Source organism: Mirounga angustirostris, unplaced genomic scaffold (assembly GCF_029215605.1).
Source record: "Mirounga angustirostris isolate CCGP_5_RB_7025 unplaced genomic scaffold, mMirAng1.0.hap1 SCAF_8, whole genome shotgun sequence".
NCBI lineage: Eukaryota > Metazoa > Chordata > Mammalia > Carnivora > Phocidae > Mirounga > Mirounga angustirostris.
The window spans coordinates 37422633-37438234 of record NW_026991716.1 but is presented as its reverse complement, the minus strand read 5'-3'; the positions used below and the strand labels follow the sequence as shown (position 1 = coordinate 37438234).

Below are 15602 nucleotides of genomic sequence, written 5' to 3'. Positions count from 1 at the left end.
AAATCTCAGCCACATTATCTCCCTTGCTTACTGCCTCCTCTAGCATAGGAATATGCACAAAGAGAAACTCAGGACCTAATTTTTATCAAATAACTAGAAAACTTCTTAGGCATTAGTCAGACCCAGAGTACAAGGGGCTCACTTAAGTAAAACATTACTCAAGTAGCATTACAAATCTCTTAAAGGCTCTTTGGGCAGTGCCAGAACTTATTTCTAGAAGGCAGGTTTCTTTTTTAGAAGAAAATGGAGCTAGTGTGATAATGAAAGACCTATATTCAATCAATCACCAAATTACTAAGCGCAATGACATCTGTAATTGGTTTGCTTGAGGTTTTCAAGGGACTTGCCTTTTAATAATGGTGGGAGAAGCACAGTATCCAAGTTCACATCATCCTTGACTGTGCAGATATAAAGTTCCTGGTCTTCTTCAGAGCCAGCAGGAAGAATACCATATATTGTAGATTTCATTGCATTGGCTGTAGGGAAAGAAGACTATGACTGAGAAAACACCATGCTCAGTGACTGTAGTTTTAAAGGCACAAAATTACAAGAATTCAGTCAAGGAATTAACAGGATGAAGATAAACAGAGCATATGTTTTAAAGTGGCTTACCCCACCCATCCTGCCTGCTAATTTTCTCTTAGAAACTAACGACATTTTCTCTACCATATGGTATCCAACATTTACACTCTTCCTATTTACTTTCCAGTAGCCCTCTCTTCTATTACATCACAGTCCTTGGATGCCTTTCCAGATTTACACAAACTTCTACCCCTTCCTCTTCTCCCACCCCCTACCCAAATCATCATCCTCATCAGTAATTAATATGCAATTCTTTATTGAACTCTTATGTTTATAAATCCTCTTTTCCTATCCCTACCTCCTGGGCTGCTCAAAAAGGAACTATAAGAGATTGGCTCGATTAAGTTCTCTGAGGCAGGCCAGGAAGGCTTCCTCTTGCTTATAATGTTAGTATGGAATGGGCACATGCTTCGTAAGGGTCAGGTGATGCCATATCAAAGGATGAACCCCAGCAGCCAGATGACGGACGGTAAAACGCTGGAAGCTAAGCTTACCTGAGAGTGTCTCCCACTTGCTGTTCTTCTCCTCCTTTTGGAGGTCGTGAAAGAGCAATACATCTTTGGAGAGAAGGTCCTGGCATAAGACCTCACAGTAGAGGGGGTTTCCAAAGCACCTGTGGAGAAGGTAGCTGTAGAGAGGTAAGTAGGGGATTGCTGACTAAGATGCCCACTTGAAGAGAGCCAAGTACAGGGATATTTTATACTGAGGAATATTTCTCCTTTCTTTTTTCTTTTTTTAAATATTTCTCCTTTCTTAAAGTCAGCTTTTGATGATATATACTAACAGAGGTAAGCAGCAACACAGAAATGTAAAAAAAAAAAAAATTCTGATTGGTTTGAAATTTATTTTAGTAGTAACTTCTCTTTTTTAACTATGTTGTTTTTATTGCTGTTAAAAAGAACAAATGTCCCCTTACAAAGAGCCCTAGAAAGTGGCCTGATCACATATAAACTGACACCAGAAGCAAGCCATCCAAGTCCTGTCTTGTGAAAACCTGGATGATAGCCTAGGGAGGTAGCCCTTTACTGGTTTACTAGGAGACTATCTATCCTTGAATCTGGTCTTGGGCCTCATCATGGTTACTAAGGCCATTCTCTCCCCCAACATGGGTAAGTGAGACCTGAGCCTTCTCACTTATATTATGGCACTGGCTCTGCCCTTAATGAAGTGCTCAGCTAGTCCTAGCCACTCACATCTGCAGCTCTTGGGGGATGCTCACCACCCCCAGTTCCCAACATGCCATTCGCAACAGTGAGGTTGTTGCCAACTTCAAAATGGGCACAAGGACAGCCTGAGAGCTCTGCAAGAAGTGCTGGGCACAGCCACACAGGGTGAAGGTAGAGGTCAATGTCATCACCATGATGATGGGCACAGTGGAGAGTAATGTTTCCAAAAATTCCCAGGAAGCTGCATCCATATATTGGGCTTCGTCAATGAGGAAAATCAGTGGTGTTTCCCTCACTGCCTGAAAATAACAGCAAACAGTGACAACCTTTGATTAGAAATGAAGTAACCTGATTTTCAAATGTACCATGAATTTCCCAACAGCAATTTAAATAAAATGTCAACACAGGCTGGGATTTTCTGAGTAAAATGTGTCCTAAGTCCAGGTAATATTTTATTTTATAAGTATAAAATATAGCCAGTATATCTAATTTCTAAAAAAATGTCCTGAGGTTCTTTGGACAAGAAAATACTCTAACTGAAAAACTAAATGAACATCAAAATATTCTCCAAATCAAACTTGAAGCTTTCAAACATTTCATTTTGGCAAAGGCTTCAAACTGTGTGGGAATTCATAATACTTTATATCAGTAACTTCCAAACCAGGCTGCACATCAGAATTACCTGAGTGCTTGTTAAAGCTACCAATTACCAGGCCCTATTCAGGTAAACTTTTAAAAAATATACTCATTTTTAGCCACATTCCCCACTCCCCTGCTGCAGCCGGTAACCATTCTAAGGTGTTTACTGTAATCCTTTTGTTTGTATTGTGTTCTTATGAAAGGTGCATCATTGTTTTGTTAAGTAAACTTTTTATGTAAATGCTACTATATAGATCTCCTTGTTTGTCTTTTTATTCAGGATTATTTTTAAGACCACTCTGTGTTGCAATGTTTTCATCTATTCCCTATTTCTAGACTTCTGCATTATGCTGCATAGCTCTCATCCATGAGTTCATGCCATTGCGTCCCTCTCGTCCACAAACACTGCCGTGAACAGACTCCCTGAGACATAGGTCCAAGAGTGGAATTGCTAGGTCTAGAAGACGCATGTTATTAAAATTTGACTAGTTACTTCTAGATTGCTTTCCAGAATGAATACATCAGTTTCTGCTCATAGATATTTTTGACTCTGTAATCTGGGTTAAGGCTTGAGTGTATTTGTAATAAATAGGAGGTAAAACAGCTATCTGCTTGCATTTAGAAACCCTGTTTTAAATTAAGAACCAAGGATCAGGGAAGAGCAAAGAACTTTTCTTGTATTCTGTGCAATAGGATTGATTCAAGGTTAAAGATAGATACAAACAATGAAGATATCACAAATAGGCAGGCCTAAGTCAAGGTGTGCTATGGATAGATTAAAATAAGCACAAACAATCTCCACATATTAAGAGTTAATGGTATGTAGCAAAAATACCCACCTCCTGAAGCACTTGAAAAAAACATGCCTTAACCTTCTTTTGTCTGGTCAGGTCATCCATGTGCGAAACTTTGAAGGACAAGGGAAACTAACCAGGAAAATTATTCATATATTAGCATTCACAATGATGATCTAATAAAAATATACAGGTTCTCCAAAGGGAGCAGATAATGATTCTATTTTGAGTGAGAATGGGTTTCTTCTATAGGACGGGGCATAGGGTCACAAATGCTGACCCAACATCAATATAGAGTTCAGAGAGTAAGATGGAAAGTCAACGGGAGGTTAGAGGGAGAGAAAGAGAGAGACCTCCTTTCCATACCCAGACTCTGGCAAACCCTTAAAGGGTCATGACTAAGAAGTAAAGTGACAGGTTGGACTTAGCAATGTCACTTTAGACAGCTCCAGTACCCCAGTTTTTCCAAGTATGCCAGAATGAATGAGTGCATGAAACTTGTTAGAAAGAATTGCAACGGGCATCTCCTAACATTGTGCTAGGCCATGGCACGTGAGTTACCATGGACCTGAGAGTCAAAGTGAGGCCATTCCTCCAGCACTTTGGCAAGGGCCAGAGCCCCAGGCCTTACGGCTATGCCGAGGACTGCAGAGATTTTACTTTTCTCTATTTTCCATTATATACAATGCCCTGCAGGCTTGGTAGATTAGGAGAAGCGATGGAGGAAGAATAAATGGAATTGTGGACCAGGGAATTCTTAAGTCTGCTCACTCTTGGGTACCACGTAAACCCTAGACCACTGGAAGCTTTTGAGATTCAGACGCTGGTTCAAGTGATAAACTCCATGGCATGGCTAGGGTTAAAGAACAAAACATTACAACTGACTTGAGAACACATGGATAAAATTGCTGGGGACGCTCAACCGGTCAGTATCACCTTGACAGATTTAACACTCACATTTACACTATGATCTCTTATATATCACCTCCTTTAAAATGTATGCACTAATCACATAAAGTACTATAATCATCATTTCACAGGTGAAAAATGTAGTCTCAGGCAAAGCAATTTGTGCCACGACATTCAATTAGCAAGTATTGGAGTCAGTCCTAGAATCTACTTTCCTCAACAAAGAGAAAGCCTGGGTTTTGGTGTCAAAGGGATTTCAAATCTCAACCCTGCCATTGCTAACTATATGTTCTTAGGCTATACATATATGGCCTAAGGGCATTAGATTAGAAAACAATCCTGGGTCCAACTATTCACCAAAAATAACATTAGTATCCAATTCAGAAAGCCACGGCCTTCATTACCTTCACAAAGAAGAGGTCATTAAAAAGGCAGTGAAGAGGTTCCTCCACCATCCCACGGAGCTGTTTGTGTAGGCACTCTTGCCGGTAATAGGCTGGACATGCATCAATCTCAAAGAAGATGGCCATGAGGGTCTGGATGGCATAGAAGCACTGCTTGAAATCTGCTTCCTTCAGCTTCAATGGTAACACCCTGTGAATGTTAATATGGTCACTGGGAGTCCCTTGACCCACAGAGAGGTTACTCACTCCACTAGCCCAAGGATGCTGAATCTAATGATACAAGAGTCTTACCAACAAGGGAAAGGAGCCTCCAGAGAAGTAGACACTGAGCCAGAAAGCAGGAATCTTTACCTGTGTCCTTCCTTTTGGGCTAGGAAGTTTATTTCAGCCAACAGCTGACTTTTTCCATAGCCTTTTCCACCTTCATACAAAACTGCTTGTCCCTTCTTCTGGTGCAAACATTCCCGCTGTGCCATTTGGAAGGCTTCTAATTCTTTCTCCCGGTCTGTAGAGAGACAGGGAGCACCTAATACTCCTGTGTTTTTAGTAGACACTCTATTTATTTTGCAAAGGTAACTCTCAATGGTTTTTTCCCCTAGAATCCTGGGCAGAATCCCATTCTTTGATGAGGCTTCACATCTCTTTGCATAAAATCAGTTCTGGACTACACAGAAATGTGTGCTGGGCTTGGGGGTTTGCTCTGGAGCCTAAATAATAACATTAAGAATAATTAGGGACCACAGAGACATGGGAGCTACTATATCTTCTTAGCTTTTTGTAACATTATAACATTTTAGTTATACTGTGTATATATATATACATTATAACAATCTAGTCTTCAAAGTTGGTCACAGGCTATGTAAAGATAATAGACTAATAGATATAAATGAAGATAAATATAAAGATAGGGAATATATAGTGTGTGTGGTAACAGTCTTGGTGCCCTCTTTATGGTCTCATGATGAGGAATTTTCCTCTAGAGATGATCCACAACAAGCTGAGCAGACCTCAATAGCTGAACTCTGACTTACAAAGATTCTTACTAAATGTTGGTACTTCTCAGGCAAAGTGAGAAGACTCTACCTGAAGTGTAAACATTCAACATGGAAAAGAAATGGCAAGGCCTCTTCAAAATTAACATAAATTCAGTAAGAAGGTTGCTCTCTATTCTTTTAATATAATGCTTAGAAGCACTTAGTCTTGCATTTCTTAAAAATCACATTTAACCATCTACAGCTGGAAAAAATATGATTTAAGGTAGAAAAGAAAACTCACCTAACAAAGGGTGATTTTTATTTCTCTCTCTGGCCAAATGTCTCCTCCCAAACATTCTGGGAAAAAGGACAAAGGGAAATGTGTCTATTAACAGATTGGGATAGATAGAATATATATCTCTAAATAGCTAGAAGACAAACTGTCTCATCAGCAAGTACTTTCAGATAATTGAAAAGGTCCAGAGTTCTATATAAGAGTTGTAAAAAATTAAAAATCTTTGGGAGGAGGAAGGGGAGAAATACTGATTGTTCCAGGCTCAGAGAAGTAAATAAATTGCGAGCTACACAAAGAAAAAAAGAACACCCAGATTCGTGACCTATTGCATTCTCTTCCTGTTGGATAGCAAGAAGTTCACTGAGGAACTAGCTAAGAGCTAAACAGAAAAGCTAAAGATCTCAGACACTAAACCCTCCTGTTATGTCTCTTATTCCAGCACGCCAGGACTCGAAGCATCTTTCTTTCTAGTTTCATACACTCAAACACTGATGATTCCTATACCCTGATTCTGTAAAAGAGATGGGAATAAACTATTAATGACACTCACATACATCTCCTATGGCCAAGGTATTCATACATCTTCCCTGGGTTGGAGATATTTTTCATCATCTTCTCTGGGAGTTTCTTGAAGTTGTAAGCAGGTAGCATGGATCTTAGATATGTTACCTCATCACAGGACACCAAACCTGGATAAGCAGTTATCATTCTGGCCACAAGGCTCACCTTTGGGCCAATAACTGTGTCAGAGAGACAGTAAAGAAAAGGATGGAGAATTTTTGAACCATCTCCTCCACTTTTACCCCGTAAGTCACAGAGCTAATAGTCCAATGTCCTGTTCTACCTGTATATTCGTGTCTCGCTACTGCCCCAATCACGCCACAGAATACTGGTCCGTTGGTAATACTGATGGAAACAAGCCTGGGGGTCAGAAAAGCAACAGTGGGTAAATACAGTCAGAAGCCTCCAAGTCAGGCACTAGAGCTGTGACTCCTCAGATCCAGATGTCTAGTTTTAGAGCTCAGAATAGAAAAGGCCAGAGACTGCTGTCTACATCACATGATGTGTATAAAGTTACAAAGGAACAAAATAGTCCCCGTACTCATGGGAGTTTTAGTTGGGGAGCTATTATCAGCAGAAAGACTAAATAAAAACACCTTATATCTGTTAGATAGTTTATATGTTTTTTAAAGTACTTTCAAATTGATTACTCCATCTGATCCTTTGAGGGATAATTAACAACAAATATGTGAGGTATGTAGGGCAAATATTTTAACCCCATTTGACAAAATAAAAAACAAAACCCACAACTGAAGGAGCTAATTAACTTTCCCAGAGTTACACAGCAGAAATCAACAGAAGAGTCAGAATGAGAATCCAGGCCTCCTGACTCCTAGCCAAGTGTTATTTCCAATATACCATGCTGCCTCAGATAAAACCCCAAAATGAAAAGTAGATCAACAGTTATCAATACAGGGTTAATGGATCAATTAATGCTAGAATGTCAGAGTAAAGGAATAATCACAGGGTCAGGCTGTTGATGGAAGCCTTCCTGAAACGAATTAGCCTTTGGAATACATTTTAAAAACAAGTAATATTTTTCATTCATTCATTTGTGTATAGGTTCATTCATTTAACAAGCACTGAGAAGTATGTGCAGTACCAAGTACCGGGCTAGGTGTTTAAAATATCTTGCTCTGGATAAGTTCAGTTTCGGGCAGCAGGAAGGTGGTAGAAATTGAAGGAGGCGAAGAGACATATTTATAAGTTAGCAAGACAAATACTACATATTAGAGATCAGTATAGCAAATTAACAGAGCAAACAGAATGAATATACTAACTCATACTAGAGAGTTAGAAAAAGCACTCAGAGAGGGTGTATGATTGGACTTTGTAAGTTGAAGTACTGTGAAAGCGGGGCAACAGCATTCCTTTCAGTGGGAAAAGGCAGAGACTCTGAAAAGCCTGCTGTGTTTGTGCAAAACTAAGCAGTTCAAGATGGCTACAGCACAGACGGTGTGTCCAGTAGGGACAACTGAAGGGAGATGTGGTCCTACCTAGGCCAGGAATGGGAAAGCACTAGAAATATGAATTATTTAAAAAGGGGGCATACACTGTTCCAGGTGAAGAAAAGGTTCAAAGGTAGCAAGTTCATACATAACAGGGAATAATCAGACTTACTTGATGTGAAAATTCACTTGATGTGAAAATTTCATGTGACGGATAAGATATGTGGATGGAGAAAGAGGGTACAACGAGGCATAAATTAGTTTCAAGTTAAATCTACAAATAAACCATTTTCAGTTGTTTACAAAGAGCACAAAAAGTGGCAAAAATGCTAACACTACTGTATCTTTGCCATCAAAATTCTCCTGCCTTCTTCTAAGGCCAGGATTGAGGACTTTTACTTGGGCCCATTGCTCAGGGTGAGTAAGAGACACCCAAGACCTAAACCACGCAGTTGGTTCTGCTGCCACACCAGAATAAGACTAAACATCTTTGGATGTTTCACCATGCTTCCTTTGTCTAAAATGCCCTCTCTCGCTTTCCCCAATTGTTGAACTCCAGCGGTGGTCCCTTCCTATCTTGATAATTGCCCTACAACTTCTCTTCCCATACCTCCCCTCCCTGTAGACAGGCAGCCTTTGTTCTACATTCCCACGACATACAGACATATTATTTGTATTATATTAATTTACACATTTGCTTGTTCCTTTGTGGTGTTTTTAAATCTTGTTATGAGTATTTGGTGCCTCCCTCTTTCACCCCATTAGATGGAAACTTATCTTCATTTTCCCTGGGTATCTATTACATAATTCTGTGCCTAATGATTCCTTAATAGAGCTTATTTTCTGACTTCCTTTAGCATGTTCTCTCCTCTTTAGGCAGATTCTGGACACTCTCAACCCCAGCTACTTGTTACTGCCTCCTACCCTGCCTGAAGAGCCCCCTGGGGCCTGAGAAGCTCCTCTCTGCCCCACCTTCCTCCTCACTTGGTCTCAGCAAGATTCTCCCAGCAGAAGCTGAAGATGCTGAAGGAGCTCTCCAGGGCATGTGCACACTCATCTGGCTTCTTATCCCCAGGAAGGCCAAAAACACAGAGGAACATGCAGCCCTGGGACAGATGACAAAGAAGGAAAAGAGAAGTTTACCCAGGGAAAGAATATGCTTGCCTCAACTGGACCAACTCCCCTGAATGAGGCCAGAGCTTTTCCCCACTGGTTTTCTGTTAGGAATGTTGAATTCTACAGGATTCATGAAATGGACACTCTGGGCCACATCAACATGGAGATTAAAAAAAAAAGAAGAAGAAATAAAATCTTGATTTAACTAACTCTTCAAAGAACTGAAATTTAAAACATAAGAAAAACTGATGTCAAGAACTTTTCAAAAATTCCATTTCTAGTATATGCCTTGAGCTGTCTATCTACTCACATTTTTATTCACCTACAATGTCATGTATTATGATGCTGCTCTTTTTCAAGCTCCTCAATTATCAGAATTATCTGATTACACTCACTTTACTAATAGAACCAGAAAAATATGCTTTTGCTCTGACAAAGATTTTTCAACAAGAATTGAATGAAAAAGGACATGGAGATAATCTTCAGTTACCCTGAAAATTAAATTAACTAGAACATCCCATTCCTTAACAATTATTAGTTGAACTTTTGATGTCCTATAGCTTGTCACAAAATAAACAGCAGGGAATTTGACTTACATATGTGTTATGTGGGGAACAAGACTATTATTCCTCACTCACCTTTAATGCTGATGGGTCAAGTTTCCTTGTACTTACTTTCTCAAACATAAAGATCCGGCTTAGCTGGCCACCCCCTTTCTCTATGACTGTGGAGATGTACAGGGCAGCCTCCTGGATAAGATGACACAAATGCGACATCCATGCTGTCTTGTGGAACTCTAGGCTGACCAAAACCATAGTCACGGTACGGAATTCGGATATATACTCCATAGGCTGCCCTTCATCAATCTACAAAGACACAGTGAGTTATCGTGCCTGTATCTTCAACTCTCAGTATCATGTTTAAGCATTTGAATTTTATATTCCATGGTGAGTATGAGAAAATAACTTACAGATGTCAGACAAAAAACTTAAAATTCAGGTTTGAGAAGTATAGAAGATGTACAAACCAGTACACTTGGAATTAAAACTGTTTGACTTTAAACCTAATTCACTGATGAAATTTGCCACACTTTTATGTTTTCTCTTAGAGGTAATTTGATATGTCCATTCTACTAGTCATTATATCACTTACTAAGGGATTCATATAGATTCATATATACACAATCAACACATATTTACCAAGCATATACTCTCTACCCTGTTTACTAAACAATGTACTAGCTTCTTGAGGGACACACTGAAAAACAAATATGGCTTCCACTTGCTAGAACTGAGAAATTTGAAGTTAAGACATGTCATCACAGGAACTGGTACAGATGGGGAAACCTGCCAGCATTACAATGGAGAGGAGATGAACTGGATCAATATGAAAAGGTCATCACATATAAATGTACACCTGTCAACATAAACACACACACACAGTCTACACGATGACTCAAGAACTAGGAAATAACCTTCTTCAAGAGGTTTTTCATTATGTGCTTCCGCAGGGTTTGTTCAAGCGTAGAGTCTGGATCCAACTCCAGGGCAGTTCTTAGAGTATCTGAGAAAAGGAAAAAAACCAAAATGTCTCCAGCCATGTGGAAAATTTATCTTTGAAATTTTGGGCTTGGGGAGAAAGGACCAAGTAACTTACCAGCACTTGTCCGGTAATGTGGCAGGTAATCAAGGCACTTGTCAAAATGCTCATCAAAATCAAATGGGTCAATGATCCGCATATCTCTTAACTACAGAAAGGAAACTGCTCAATTGGGCGCCCACCCACCGACTGGATTACTGTTGGTCCCTTAACAGAGGGGCTGAGGATGCCATTTCCCTTGTTGATCAATGTATCTTTCCAGCCTTATTTTTCTGCCTCATCTAACTTCCTGGGAGGATATCTCCCACCTCCCTCCAAAATAGAGTTCTAATTGTTGTTGGTTTGGTCAAGCCGTATGTGACCAGCACCAGAGCACTGCCCTGTGTAGGAAAAAGGCCTTTTCAGGACGTGCAATGGATGGGACCAGCCTCCTACCTTCACAGCTTCATCCTCCCTCATGATTTCCACTTCAAACATGTACTGCTCACAAAGCTTCCAGCAGTTCCAGGACAAGACAATCTCATTTGCCTGAGCCAAACGCTGAGCTACCTGGACATCATCCACATTCCGCCCAATCACCAAGAGGTACTGTCGCTGCTCATCTCCAACAATAACCTGGGAAATCCGACCTGCAGATAGACCTATCCAGAAAAAAGGAGACCAGTGGTGAATAGCCAAACTCAATTAGAAAACTATGCACAATGCTCTATGCATCAAGCCAGTCTTGTTATTGCAAAAATATTAGGTGAGCTTACCTTCAAAAATATTACTTTGCCTCAGATTTCCTTCTGTCTTAAGCATATCCAGACACATTCAAACAAGCCTGGGTTGTATGGAGGAAGAGGCAAGAGATCCTAGGCCTCTAAGATTCCTCTCTTTAAGTTGTTCTTCTAATAAACAACTAGGTTGTGATGGCAGAGACCAAATGGTTATGCTCAGAAACTGCTGCCACAGTGACTATACCACCTCCTCAACATATAATCAAGGCTAAGTGATTTTACCAGATAAAATACCAATCAGTATTTTACCAGACTTGGGCTTTGCCATACACTTTTATTCTATCCCCTGTTTTTCTTACCCTGAGGCATTTCTCACTGCTAATATGGCTAAAAAACTGGTTTGCTTGCCAGAGGAAAAAGGACTATATCCAAGTTAAGCCTGCCCTTAGCTAAGTTACCCAATCTAAGCTAAAAACAAAGGGAAAATAGTTTTAAAAGAATCGTAGAGATATATGCTTTTGGCCAAGATGGATTAACAGGTGGTGAATTTACCATAATTCCCAGAACAATGAAGAAACTAGAAAAAACACACAAAGTAACAGTTTTCAAGATATTGGACATCAGGTAATAAAGGACAATGATACTTGAGAGATAGGAAACAAACCAGGTGAACCCTCTGATACCCTAGCTTACTGCATGGAAGAGTTTCCAGGACTTCTCAGGGAGGGGAAGCCCAGGTATAGCCCAGAGGACTCCTCAAGTTGAGGAAGCAGAGCTAAGATCTGAGGAGGCCAAGGTGGTTAGAGTTCACAGGGCACTGTGAGTACTGGAGAGAAGTGTACAGAGAGAGAATTCCAGAGATTTGTACCAGGTCCCCTACAAGTCTTTAGCTGAGTACTGAGTACTAACAAGTACATCAATGTGAGGAAACCACATTGAAACCAGGGAAAGAGCCACCTGAAGAGATTAGAAGGAACAAGCCCCAGTATCACGCAGGGCTGGCAATAGTTCCTATTCCCACCAGCCAGAGTGTCAAACTTAATAAGTCACAGGACATTAGGTACAGTATTCAGAAGGGGTTTGCCTCAGGAATGGGGCAAAACCAGCCCTGGACTAAACACTGCTCTGGTCCCACCCAACAAAGTTTAAAAGCAAAACCTGAAAAAAAATCAAGCTAATCACATCCCAGAAGTATGCTCAAGGATATTTACAGAAGTATAAAAAAATCCAGCATCCAACAAGGTTAAATTCACAATGTCTGGAACCCACCCAAAATAACCAGGCATGCAAAGAAAAAGGAAAATACGATCCACAATGAGGAGAAAAATCAATCAATCAAGCCTAACCCAGAATAACACAGACAATAGAATTAGCAAATAAGAAAACATTAAAAGTTATAACTATATTCAAGAACCTAGAAAAATGAGTAAGTAGAGACACTGCAAAAGAAAAGGTCTGTACAGTTGAAAACACAGCAATAGAAACTATCCAAAATGAAAACAGGGAGAAAAAAAGAAACAATGAACATAATATCAATGACTTGTAGGACAATTTCAAGCAGCCTAATACGTGTGTAATTGGACAGAGGAGGAGGAAAAAAGAAAAAATTATTTGGAAAAATAATAGCAGAACATTTTCTAAATTTGATAAAACCCCAAACCCTATAGATCCAGAATCTCAATGAGCTGCAAGCACAAAAGTGACAGAAAACTGTATCGAGGGACATCATAATCAGATTACCCAAACCCAGTGATAAAGCCGGGGTCGGGGGGTGGTGGTGGAAGGAAGACATTATATACAAACAAAGATAAAGATGAAAGCAGATTTCTTGTTGGAAATGCTGCAAGCTAGAAGTCCTGGAAACTCTTCCATGCAGTAAGCTAGGGTATCAGAGGGTTCACCTTGTTTGTTTCTTATCTCTCAGGTATCATTGTCCTTTATTACCTGATGTCCAATATCTTGAAAACTGTTACTTTGTGTGTTTTTTCTAGTTTCTTCATTGTTCTGGGAATTATGGTAAATTATGGTAAATTCACCACCTGTTAATCCATCTACTGTACCTAATGTCCTGTGACGTTAGTTGTTGTTTAGAAAAACAACTTTAATGTAAGAGAGAAAATCCCCCATCAACCTAGAACTCCATACCCAGTGAAAATACCTTTCAGAAAACAGAGGTGAAATAAAGATTTTTCAGACATACAAGAACTGAACTAACACATATCTAGCAAACCCACACTATGAGAAATGTTAAAAGAAGTTCTTCAGACAGACAACAATAAGTGTTAATAAGGACATGGACAAATTGGAACACTCACACATTGCTGGTGGGAATGTAAAATGGTACAACTACTTTGGGAAAAAGATTAGCGATTCCTTAAAAAGCTAGACATATATCTACCATATGATCTAGACTTTTCACTTCTAGGTATTTACCCAAGAGAAATAAACACATGTCTCTCTGAAGACTTATACACAGATGTTCATAGTAGCTTTATTTGTAATAGCCAAAAATTGACAACCCAACTGTCCATCAAAAAGTGAATGGATAAACAAATTGTGGTACATCCATATAAAAGAATACTACTTAGCAATAAAAAGGAGTGAACTATTGATACATGCTACAACATTCTTTAAAAATGAAAATAATCTCTAATGACAGAAAGGAGATCAGAGATTTCTTGAGGATAGGGAGGGGAGTGGTAGGAGGGGGGTTATAAAAAGGGTACAAGGAAACTTTAGTGAGTGATGGGTATGTACATTATCTTAATTGTGGTGATGGTTTCAAAAGTATACAAATATGTACAGTATCAATTATGAATTATCCATCAATAAAACAAAAAGCAAAACAACAAAAAATGCTAGGACAGAAGAGATGACATATAATTCAGAATATAATTCTTCAGGCTGCTCCTCAAAATATAAATGAATAGGTAGAGTCAACTTTTGCCCTTCATTCAGAAACCTCTTGATGTTTCTGTACTTCTGTGAAAGAGCTTTGTATATAGAGCTTCCCCTCTAATCCTGACTCTGTCACTGATGCAATTTTTGCCTCTGTGTGCAGCTTTTAAATCTTTATTGTATTGTATTACATTTTTGATTATGTAATATAATAACATAGTTCAAAAATCAAACTATATAAAGAATATACATAAAAATTCCTGATTCTGATTTTTGGGGAAGATGGTACAGTAAGAGGATCCTAAATTCACCTTATCCCAGACACAACTAGATAACACTTGGATCAGAGCAAACAACCCAGAAAAGGACCTGAAGATTGGCCAAACAAACTCCATGCCTAAATGTAGAGAAGAGGCCACATCGAAGAGGGTAGGAATGGTGAGGACTCAGTGGGAATCTAAACCCCGTGGGTGTGACTGCTGGAGGGTGGGAGCCATGGACAAGAAGAGGGGCAAGAAGCACACTGGGGAGCCTACAAGGAGAAGAGAAATCCCTATAGCATTTGGCTTTAAAAATCACAGGGGCTGAATTTCATGAGTGCTTATTACCAGTGGGACTTAAAGCCTGGAACTTTAAAAAACAGTGGGCTTGGCTCTAAGAGAGCCTAGCTAGTGATAGGAAGCTGAGCCCCTGCCCTTAAAAAGACAGCACAGAAAACAGCGTGCAGAGATACAGCTTGGAAGCTGAAGTTTGAAAGGCGCCTGTGGCTTATGGGAAGGAGAGTCAGTTACTAATCTCAGAGTTCACTGAGGGACTTCTCCAGGAACAAAGGAGCTGGCAGGTGCCATTTCCCTTCCCTGTCCCTCATCATAAACATACAACTGCTACCTGTGGGAATGAGTGCAGGGCCGGCACTTGCTCCCTAACTTGCATATACTGTGCCCTGCCCTCTCCAGCCAGAACTGCCTCAGTCCTGGTGCTGTGGATTCCCTCCCCAAGAAGACCCAGGCAATCCTTGCCAACACTGTATCTCCTGACCTCCCACGGAGGATGCACACACTTTGTTAAAATTACACACCCTGCCCTTGCATGCTGTCCAGAGTACCCAGGTCCTTCGGCCTCTGCAGCAGCTACACATGCCCTGTGGAGGAGGACCACTGCCACTAGTTAAAAGTACACATCCCACCCACTACTTTCAAGAGCAAGAGATGTAGCTGACTTTCCTAAACACATAGGGACAGAGAGAGTTAGGCAGAATGAGGGGACAGAAGAATATATCACAAATAAAAAAACAGGACAAAACTACAGCAAGAGACCTAAGTGAAATGGAGATAAGTAACATGGCTGATAGCAAATTTAAAGTAATGATAATAAAGATATTCACTCAAGAAAAGAGTGGAGGACATCAGTGAGACCTTTAAGAGATAGAAAACATAAAAAAGAACCAGATGAAAAACACAATAAATGAAATTAAAAATAAACTTGATAGAATCAACAG

General features: G+C 39.9%; 1 protein-coding gene across 12 annotated transcripts in view; it reads right to left on the bottom strand.

Moving 5' to 3' along the window:
• Window positions 1–15602, bottom strand: part of LOC123837721 (adenylate cyclase type 10-like) — a 60955-nt gene that overhangs the window by 34647 nt on the left and 10706 nt on the right. For 10 of the 12 annotated variants that reach the window (XR_010413621.1, XR_010413620.1, XR_010413619.1 and 7 more), the window contains exons 5-19: window positions 10923–11128; window positions 10545–10635; window positions 10363–10451; window positions 9563–9754; window positions 8757–8878; window positions 7945–8046; window positions 6608–6684; window positions 6314–6503; window positions 5770–5825; window positions 4846–4999; window positions 4495–4684; window positions 3227–3313; window positions 1776–2047; window positions 1077–1210; window positions 348–476 (exon numbers count right to left, since the gene is read on the bottom strand). Coding sequence is in view for 9 of the 12 variants with exons in the window: in XM_045866858.3 (XP_045722814.1) it covers window positions 348–476; window positions 1077–1210; window positions 1776–2047; window positions 3227–3313; window positions 4495–4684; window positions 4846–4999; window positions 5770–5825; window positions 6314–6503; window positions 6608–6684; window positions 7945–8046; window positions 8757–8878; window positions 9563–9754; window positions 10363–10451; window positions 10545–10635; window positions 10923–11128 (2091 nt within the window). In the remaining 3 variants the exon portion in view is untranslated. Of the gene's footprint in view, window positions 1–347; window positions 477–1076; window positions 1211–1775; window positions 2048–3226; window positions 3314–4494; window positions 4685–4845; window positions 5000–5769; window positions 5826–6313; window positions 6504–6607; window positions 6685–7944; window positions 8047–8744; window positions 8879–9562; window positions 9755–10362; window positions 10452–10544; window positions 10636–10922; window positions 11129–15602 lie in introns of those variants that run through there. The other 2 variants (XM_045866857.3, XM_064597582.1) reach the window with 2 other exon arrangements.